Below are 9,491 nucleotides of genomic sequence, written 5' to 3'. Positions count from 1 at the left end.
CCCTCTCCCGCCGGGCCCCCTCCTCCTCCTCCCCGCCGGGCCCCCCATCCTCCTCCGGATCCTCCTTCCCCCGATCCCCGGCCCCCTGTCTTCCTCCCCGCTCCCCCCATCCTCCTTCTCCCCCCCCCCCCGGCCCCCACACCTCCCCGCCCCCCACCGGATCCTCCTCCCCCCCCGATCCCCGGCCCCCCATCCTCCTCCCCGGCCCCGCGGATCCTCCTTCCACCGGTCCCCCTCCTCCCCGCTCCCCCCATCCTCCTTCTCCCCTCCCCGGCCCCACACCTCCCCGCTCCCCCACCGGATCCTCCTCCCCCCGGCCTCCTACCTCTCCGCCCCCCCCCCCGGATTCTCCTTCCCCCGCGCCCCCATTACTCCTCTCCGGGACCCCCTGGAGCGGCCCCCCCCGTCCGCCTTCTCGCGGTCCCCTCCCCGGCGTGGTCCCCCCCAAGCCCCCTCTCTTCCTCTGCGCCCCTCATCTCCTCCCCGGGTCTCCCCTGTAGCGGATCCCCCGCCGTGACCCTGCCGCCCCCTTCCCCTGTGCCCGCGGACCCAACCTGCTCCCCGGCTGTTCCTGAGGGTCCCCCCGGGTCCCCTTCGGGCCCCCAGCGTGTGGCCTTCGCTCCTTTCGGCCTCTCGAGCCCCCTTCAGGCCTCTGCTTCCTGCCTCTGCCCCCCCCCCCCCGCTGCCCCTTTGCCCTTAGTTCTCCGGTCCCTGTGCGCCCCCCTTGGCGTCCCTTCCCCCCACCCTCCTGCCTCCCCCCTCCCTGCAGCCTCCTCCTCCTCCTGCCCAGTTCCCTCGCCCAGCCTTGCCTGTGGCCTAGTGGTTAGAGTCGGGGCTCTGGGAGCCAGGACTGGCTTCTCCAGATGCTGAGGGGGCTTCTCCAGATGTGTGTGTGTGGGGGGGGTCTGGGGGGTTGGAGCAGCAGGAGTAGGAGCCCGGACACCTGGCTTCCCCCTCACCCCTGCGCTATGAACTTGGATAATTCCCTGCTTGTCTGTGCCTCAGTTTCCCCATGAGTGCAATGGGGCAAACAGACCCCCTCCCCTTTTCATCTCTCCTCCCTCCCTGCCTCTGGGCTTTGCCCTGGAGTCCTGCGATTCCCAGGTCTCAGCAGGTCCATTCCCCTGCCCTGGGGGTGAGGTTTTGTAGCAGAGCGGAGCTGGCTGGGGAGCCGCCCCGCAGGCCTGGGCCCTGTCCCGTCCCGGCTCTCCCTGCCCTGCAGGCCTGGGCCCCGTCCCGGCCTCTCCCCGCCCCGCAGGCCTGGGCCCCGTCCCGTCCCGGCTCTCCCCGCCCCGCAGGCCTGGGCCCCGTCCCTGCTCTCTCTGCCCTGCAGGCCTGGGGCCCGTCCCATCCTGGCTCTCCCCGCCCTGCAGGCCTGGCGCGGCGGGGGCGGGAAGGGAGTCCCAGCTGTTCCCTTTCAGTCAGTGCGGGTGGCAGAGGGACCCAAAGCCCCGGGTTCTCTCCCTGCTGGAGAGGGGCAAGGGGGGACTAATGGTTAGAGCGGGAAGGGGGTGTGCTAGGAGCCAGCGCTCCTGGGTGCTGTCGGGGCCAAGGTGACCGCTCCCTGTGTAAACAGCCCGGGCGGCTCTGGGAGGGAGCGGTTGGTGTCTGTTTGCATTGTGGGTGCGGCAGGTCGCTCTGGGACCGGGGGGGGGGGGGAACTGGCTGCTCCCCCCAATCATCCCTTTCTCCCCCCAGGGGTGGGGAAGAGCAGCCTCCTCCTGCGGTTTGCAGATAACACCTTCTCTGGTAAGTACCCCCCCCACCCCGGGCTGCCCCCAGCCTCCCTTCCCCCGGGAGTGCAGGGCGGGGGCATCTCGCCCACTGCCCCCTGGGCCCCCCAAGGCCTCTCCCAGTCTCCTGCCTTTCCCCCACGTCACCCCAGACTCCAAATCCTCCGTCTGCCCCCATGGGCGTGGGGGGGGGGGTCTTTCCTCCCTCTGGGTGCTGAGGGGTGCCCGGGGGTTCACATCTGGGCTGGATCCTGGCTCTGAGCCCCCCGTCTGGGATGGAGCCTACTGGGGGGGGCTGTGAATGTCCTCGGCCCCCCCCCGTGGCTGGTGCATCATTCACCTTCCCCCGTTCCCACTTCCTCCTGTACTGCCCCCTCCCCACCTCGGTTTGCCTTTCCCTTGCCCCTGTTCTTTCTGGCCCCCCCGCATGCCTCCTTCCCGCCCCAGGCAGCTACATCACCACCATCGGCGTCGACTTCAAAATCCGCACCCTGGTGATCAATGGCGAGAGGGTCAAGCTGCAGATCTGGGACACGGCGGGGCAGGAGCGATTCCGTACCATCACCTCCACGTGAGCCCGGCAGGGCAGTGGGGCCTAGTGGTTAGAGCAGGGGGGCTGGGAGCAGGATGCCTGGGTTCTCTCCCGGCCCTGGCAGGGCAGTGGGGGCCTAGTGGTTAGAGCAAGGGGCTGGGAGCAGGATGCCTGGGTTCTCTCCCGGCCCTGGCAGGGCAGTGGGGGCCTAGTGGTTAGAGCAGGGGGGCTGGGAGCAGGATTCCTGGGTTCTCTCCCGGCCCTGGCAGGGCAGTGGGGGCCTAGTGGTTAGAGCAGGGGGCTGGGAGCCAGGTCGCCTGGGTTTTCTCTTGGTCCTGGCAGGGCAATGGGGGCCTAGTGGTTAGAGCGGGGGGGGCTGAGGCCAGGCTGCCAGGGTTCTCTCCCAGCTGTGGGAGGGCCGTGGGGTTTGCAGAGGACCTGGACACCAGGGTCCCATTGCTTGTCTCCCCTCCCCCGGGCAGGTACTATCGCAACACCCACGGCGTCATCATCGTCTACGACGTGACAAACCCCGAATCCTTCGTCAACGTCAAGCGCTGGCTGCACGAGATCGGGCAGAACTGCGACCAGCGTCTGCAAGGTGCTGGGTGAGTCGGGGTCCCTGCCCCCGGCCTGCCCTCCCCCTGGGGAGCCCCCCCTGGCCAGCCTTCGGCCCCCCCGGCCTGCCCTCCCCTGGGGAGCCCCCCCGGCCAGCTTCGGCCCCCCCGGCCTGGCCCTCCCCTGGGGGAGCCCCCCCGGCCAGCCTTCGGCCCCCCCAGCCTGCCCTCCCCTGGGGAGCCGCCCCCCGGCCAGCCTTCGGCCCCCCCCGGCCTGCCCTCCCCTGGGGAGCCCCCCGGCCAGCCTTCGGCCCCCCCGGCCTGCCCTCCCCTGGGGAGCCCCCCGGCCAGCCTTCGGCCCCGTCCTCCTCCCTTGCGGCCCAGACCCGCCTGACCCCGCCCTTCCCCGCAGTGGGGAACAAGTGCGAGGACTCGGCCCGCAGGCAGGTGGAGGCGGCCGACGCCCGGCGCTTCAGCGAGCAGATGGGAGTGCGGCTCTTCGAGACCAGCGCCAAGGAGAACCTCAACGTCGAGGAGGTACCGGCACGGCGGGGGAGCGGCAGCGCTGGGTGGGGGGGCACCATTACAGGGAAGTATACAGTGCCCGGCACAGGGGGCTAGGGCACTGCTGGGGGAAGCTCGCAGCACTGTGGGGGAGTGCACGGTGCTGGGGGCACAGGGGGCCGGGGCACTGCTGGGGGAAGCTCGCAGCGCTGTGGGGGAGTGCACGGTGCCGGGGGGCACTGCTGGGGGAAGCTCGCAGCGCTGTGGGGGAGTGCACGGTGCCGGGGGCACAGGGGGCCGGGGCACTGCTGGGGGAAGCTCGCAGCGCTGTGTGTGTGGGGGGGAGGTGCCAGGGGCACAGAGGCCGGGGCACTGCTAGAGGAAGCTCACAGCACTGTGGGGGAGTGCACGGTGCCGGGGGCACTGCTGGGGGAAGCTCGCAGCACTGTGGGGGAGTGCACGGTGCCGGGGGCACAGGGGCCGGGGCACTGCTAGAGGAAGCTCGCAGGACTGTGGGGGAGTGCATGGTGCCGGGGGCACTGCTGGGGGAAGCTCGCAGCACTGTGGGGGAGTGCACGGTGCCGGGGGCACTGCTGGGGGAAGCTCGCAGCACTGTGGGGGAGTGCACGGTGCCGGGGGAAGCTCGCAGCACTGTGTGTGGGGGGGCGCCGGGCCCGGGGGCTCTGTTGCGGAGAAGCTCACCGCCCCCCGCCCGGCCCCACAGATGTTCAACGCCGTGACGGCCATGGTGCTCCGTACCAAGCAGGAGAACCTGGCGCGGCTGCAGCAGCCCGAGGTGGTGAAGATCAACAAGGCCAAGAAGAAGCCGGCGGTGAAGAAATGCTGCTGAGGCCGGGCTGGACTGTGTGGGGGGGGCGCCCCCCCACCGGGAGCAGCGACGCCCCGCCCACCCTGGGGCAGGGCCGGACTGTGTGCACTGGGGCCCTGCCCCGCTCTCCTGGCTGCGGGAGGGGGGAGGGGGGAAGCGGAGGACAATGCTGGAAGGAAGGAACTGAGAGAGGGGGAGACTGTCCCACCCGTGGAGGGTCCGGCCCCCCCATGCCGCCCACCCCACCCCTCCACCCCACTGTGAAAGGGAAGAGGCCACTTCCTGCCCCCCAAACTCACAGGGGAGCACAGGGGGCCGCTGCATCCCATGTGGGGTGCCCGGCGGGAGACACTTCTGCCCCAGCTCCCCCATTGTTTGGGGGTGTCCCCCACCCAATGCTCCTCAATCTGCCCCGGGGACCCCACATTCTCCCCCCCACAATGCCCCTGTGCACTATGCAATCCACTCCCCCCTTGAGCACTGGAAACGGGACAACCAGGAAACAGGCTGGAGGGAGCCCCCCAAACTCCCTCCTTCCACCCCCCACTCTGGGACTGAGGGGGTGTAGCCCCCCCTTACTGGGCACAAAATGGGGTTTGCCCTTTTCAGAGAGCAGCCCCTCTGGGGCTCCCCTCCCCGCTCTGACACGGGCCCCACTAGGAAAGGGCAGGGGATTTGGGAACAAGTGGGGTGCAGCCCCTGCCCCTGCCCCCCACCCACAGGAAGGAGGGGAGCTGGGAAGTGGGGTCCCCCAGCACTAGACCAGATTCACCCCAATAACTGACAGTGCAATAAGCCTGCTGGTTTGCAAGGCCGCGCCCGGGGGCTGGCGACACTAACCCCGCCCAGCCACCGCCACGGAGACCCTCTAATTTCAATAAAGACAATTTCGGTATGAAACGGTGCCTGTCTGCACAGCCCGGACGCCTGGGTTCCCTCCCCAGCTTGGGGGAATGGGGACTAGGGGTTAGAGCAAAGGGGGTGCACGCCAGGACCCCTTACTGTGCCGACCCCTTGATGCCTCAGTTTCCCCCATCACTAGGTGGTGACTCTGGAGGGGAGGGGTCTGTGAAGCAGGAGCCCTACCCTCTCTATAACAGGACCCTGGTTAATCCGGATTGGCGCCATGTAAACGTAATGAATCCACTTTGGGTCTGGCCAGCTAGGGAGCTGTGTGGAGTGAGGCCGAGCAAGGAAACCAGATTCCTCCTGAGGAGCGAGGCCACTGTGCTGAGGAAGCTCACGGCGCCAGGAAACGGGGGAGGGTAGTCGCTGGCAGGGGGCACTGAGGCAGGTCACAGCATGTGCAGGTGGGACAGTGTGCTGCCAGGGGGAAGGAGCCCAGGAGAGCCGGCCGGGTTTTAAAGAAGCCTTATTGAAGGCCCAGGAAGAAACCATCCCGACGCGCAGCAAGAGAGGCAGACGGCAGGAGACCGGACTGGCTCACCGGGGAAATCCTGGGTGAACTTAAACACAGAAGGAAACTGACAAGAAGTGGAAACTTGGCCAGATGAGGAGGGAGGAGGAGGAGTGGGAATCTATTGCTGGAGAATGCCGGGGGTTATCAGGAAAGCGAAAGCGCAGCTGGAATCGCAGCTGCAAGGGATGTGGAGGGGAACAAGGAAGGTTTTACAGGCATGTTAGCGAGAAGGTGACCAGAGCGGGCGTGGGGCCCTTACTGGAGGAGGGCGGTAACCTAGTGACAGGAGGTGGGGAAAGCTGACGTACCTAATTCTTTCTTTGCCTCTGTCTTCACCGACAAGGTCGGCTCCCGGACTACTGCACTAGACAGCGCAGTAGGGGAAGGAGGGGGCAGCCCTCGGTGGGGAAAGAACAGGTTAGGGACTATTTAGAAAAGTTAGACGTACACAAATCCATGGGTCCGGACTTAGTGCACCCGAGGGGACTGAGGGAGTCGGCAAATGTCATTGAGGAGCCTTGGCCATTAGCTTTGGAAAGTCGTGGAGATCGGGAGAGATCCCGGATGACTGGAAAAAGGCAAATGCAGTGCCCATCTTAAACAAGGGGAGAAGGACGATCCAGGGAACTACAGACCGGTCAGTCTTACCTCAATCCCCGGAAAAATCCTGGAGGGATCCTCAGGGAATCCATTGTGAAGCACTTGGAAGAGGGGAAGTGATCAGGAATAGTCAGCATGGATTCACCAAGGGCAAGTCGTGCCTGACCCATCGGATTAGCTTCTGTGCTGAGGTAACTGGCTCTGTGGACGTGGGGAAGTCGGTGGATGTGATAGACCTTGACTGTAGCAAGGCTTTTGATCCCGTCTCCCACAATATTCTTGCCAGCAAGTGAAGGGAGTCTGGGTTGGATAAATGGACGGTCAGGGTGTGTCTAGGCTGCGGGGTTTTGTAGACAGTAGAGGACTTCCGTCGACAACTCTCCCTGCGTCTGCGCTACCGCCGCGTTGTGTGGACAATGGCGGCAGAGCGGGGCAGTTCTGGCGACGGCAGTAAAGCTCGTTTTACGAGAATAACGCCTCTGTCCACAGAGATCTAGTGACAAACAGTAAGTGTGGACGCGGGGAAGAGTTTGTGGACAATAAAGGCTCCAGGAGAAGCCGTGGTGGACGCTCCTGCCGCAGCTTTCACCTCTATTGTTCCTGCCTGTAGCCGTGTTTAAAAGGCACAGGCACCCAGGAGGAGCGTCCGGGCAGCAAGCCAGCCCCAGCCAGGACCCGGACTGCGCAGCTCTTCCCGGTAGGGCCACTCGGAGCCATGTCCCAGGGACAGGCCCCCCAAGACCCCCCCGGCCCTTCCAGGGACCCCAAGCGCCGGGCCCCCTCCTGGTCCGGGCCTGAGCTAAAAGCCCTCCTGGAGCTGTGGGCCAAGGAGGAGGCTCTTCAGGCCCCGCAGTCCAGCTGGAGGAACATCTCCACCAGACCGGCTGATGGCCTGGCAAGGAAAGCCCCCCCCCCCCCCCCCCCCCCCCGCACCGTAGCCCAGGTCAGAGCCCAGGCGAAGGAGCTGCGGCAGGGGTACGGCAGGGCCCGTGAGGGCAGCTCCCGCTCTGGGAGACGGCGCGCCGCTGTGCCTATTGCGAGGGCCTGGACGGGAGCCCGGGGGCAGGGGAACCCGACCTCCCCGGACGGTTGTGGAGTCTGGCTTGGAGACCCCTGTGCAGCAGCGGCCGCACCTCCAGGGCGAGTCCCCGGCAGACGACCAGCAGCTCCAAGAGGAGGAGGAGGAGGAGGACACGGCCAGGAGCCAGGCGCCCAGACTCAGGAGGCCTCCCAGACCACCCCGGACCCCGGACCCCGGAGAGGGAACGTCGGGTGAGTGCAGTGAGGGCCCAGCACACGCAGGGCAGGGCAGGGCAGGCGGGAGCCAAGTGGATGGTGCGGTGCCGTGACATGTCCTGCTGATCACAGCCGGGGGGGGGGCGTCCTACCCCTGCACCCGCACGGCTGCGAGGCACCAGCTGCTCCTGCAGACACTGAGGCCAGGTCCAGCCTGGGTCGGGGGCACCGGGATTGCCTCAGGCTGCAGGCCTCAGCACTCCGCGGGAACCCCAGCTGGGGCCTGACACTTGTCTGTGCTGCTTGGCCATGGGGGGCGTGGGGGGGGGAGGATGGTGGCCAGCACACCTGGGCTCCAGGGAGGCCGTGGCTGCGGGCCAGGCTACACCACACCTTGCTGAGAGCACACGAGCATCCTCTGCCCCCAGGACAGGCACTGCCCGCTGAGGAGGAGGGAAAGGGTGGGCATGCATGACTGATGACTTTTCCCTCCTCCTCCACAGCCGGACCAGCTGACCGGGGAGGGGGGGACGACACCTGCCCCACCACCCTGACGGCTGCAGGGAACCCCTCGGCGCTGGCGCACGTACATGGGCCTGGTGCACCAGCACGTCTCGGTCCTGCAAGGGATGCAGGACGCGGTGAACCGGAGGATGGAGGCAGAGCGGTGCAGGCGCTTGCTGGATGAGTTTGTCTGGCAGCGCACTGAGATTTGCGCTGCTATCCCGGAGGCCGTGGCCTTCCCCGGTCCTGTGCCTGGTCCCGCTCCCCGCTCAGCCCCTGCCCCCCCAACTCCCTACCCCCCCCCTCAGCCCCTGCCCCCCCAACTCCCTACCCCCCCTCAGCCCCTGCCCCCCCAACTCCCTACCCCCCCCTCAGCCCCTGCCCCCCCAACTCCCTACCCCCCCTCAGCCCCTGCCATCCCAGACCCAGGTACAGCCCCACCTCCTGCCCAGCCCCCTACTGTCCCAGCCCACGTGTGCGGCCTTGTGCAAGAAGTCCTCTGCAGCCAAAGTGCGGGGGCTCTTCATCCAGGCAGCCCCCTCAGCCCTGAGCCTCCCTCCCCCTTCCAGGCTGACATCCCCCTTCCCACCTGGGAGTCACCGAGGGAAGCACTGGACTTTGTTTTTCTGACCAAAAGAGGATTTGAGTTTTTCAAAAAACCACCAGTGAAATTACCTGTCAATGTTGTTTCACCGACACCCGTCTGCGCTGTCAGTGGGTGGTGAATGTGCACAGTGTGAATGTGGGGCAGGGAGGAAGGCACCAGGGCACGGGGCAATCCCAGAACTGGAAGGCGCTGGGGAAACTCACTGGGCTCCGGGGGAGAATGGCTCCCTCAGGGCTTCCCGAATGCGCAATCCCAGCTGGTGGGCTTGCCGGGTGCCTGGGGCTGCTCAAAATGCCTCCCCTCCTCGTCAGCCCGTGTCACTAGGCCTCCCCTTCCCTCTCCACGAGGCTGTGCAGCCCGCAGCATGTAACAGCCGTATCAGGGATGCGTCCCCCCACGTCCAGCCGAGCGAGCAGGCGTCTGAATCTGCCCTTCAGGCGGCCAAAGGCGCACTCCACCGCCCAGCAAGCCTGGTTCAGGCGGGACTTCGAGTTCCCTGCTCGCATCCAGGCGTCCCGTGAACGGCTTCATGAGCCAGGGCACAAGGGGGTTCGCCGCGCCGGCCACGGTGCACGTAGGCATCGGCACATCCCCGACTGCACGGTTCCTCTCCGGAAATAACGCCCCAGCCTGCCGTACAGGTAGGAGTTCCGGACAACGCGGCTCTTGTGTGCCCGGCCTGACACCCGACACACGTCTGCATTGTCCCCGCTGGTCGACCAGGACCAGCAGCCCTTTCTGTACTGTTCCGTGCTGCTCGATGGGGTGGTGCGCGGATCGGGATGAGAGTCCCGCCGAGTGCTCCACCGCAGTTCGGAAACCCAGCCCCGCTGTTTTTCAACAAAGTGGATCCATTTTTTGATCCGCATAATGCAGTTTAGACGCTCTCTTTCGACAGAGGCTTTGTCAACAGTATCTGTCCATAAAGCCTGTAGCCTAGACGTACCCTATGGCTGTGTCTACACTGGG

The 9,491-nt window shown here is 66.6% G+C and overlaps 1 protein-coding gene across 1 annotated transcript; it reads left to right on the top strand.

Moving 5' to 3' along the window:
• Window positions 1-972: 972 nt before the first annotated feature.
• LOC102446814 (ras-related protein Rab-35-like) lies at window positions 973-4,313 on the top strand (the record flags this gene model as incomplete). Its single annotated transcript, XM_075928781.1, is given in 7 exon segments — window positions 973-1,135; window positions 1,699-1,749; window positions 2,181-2,304; window positions 2,748-2,853; window positions 2,855-2,873; window positions 3,235-3,359; window positions 4,051-4,313. Coding segments are annotated over 7 exon segments (714 nt in total), but the record flags the coding sequence as incomplete, so codon positions are not given.
• Window positions 4,314-9,491: the final 5,178 nt, after the last annotated feature.

Source organism: Pelodiscus sinensis, chromosome 4, assembly GCF_049634645.1.
Source record: "Pelodiscus sinensis isolate JC-2024 chromosome 4, ASM4963464v1, whole genome shotgun sequence".
Taxonomy (NCBI): Eukaryota; Metazoa; Chordata; order Testudines; family Trionychidae; genus Pelodiscus; species Pelodiscus sinensis.
This window is presented reverse-complemented; position numbering and strand designations above follow the sequence as displayed.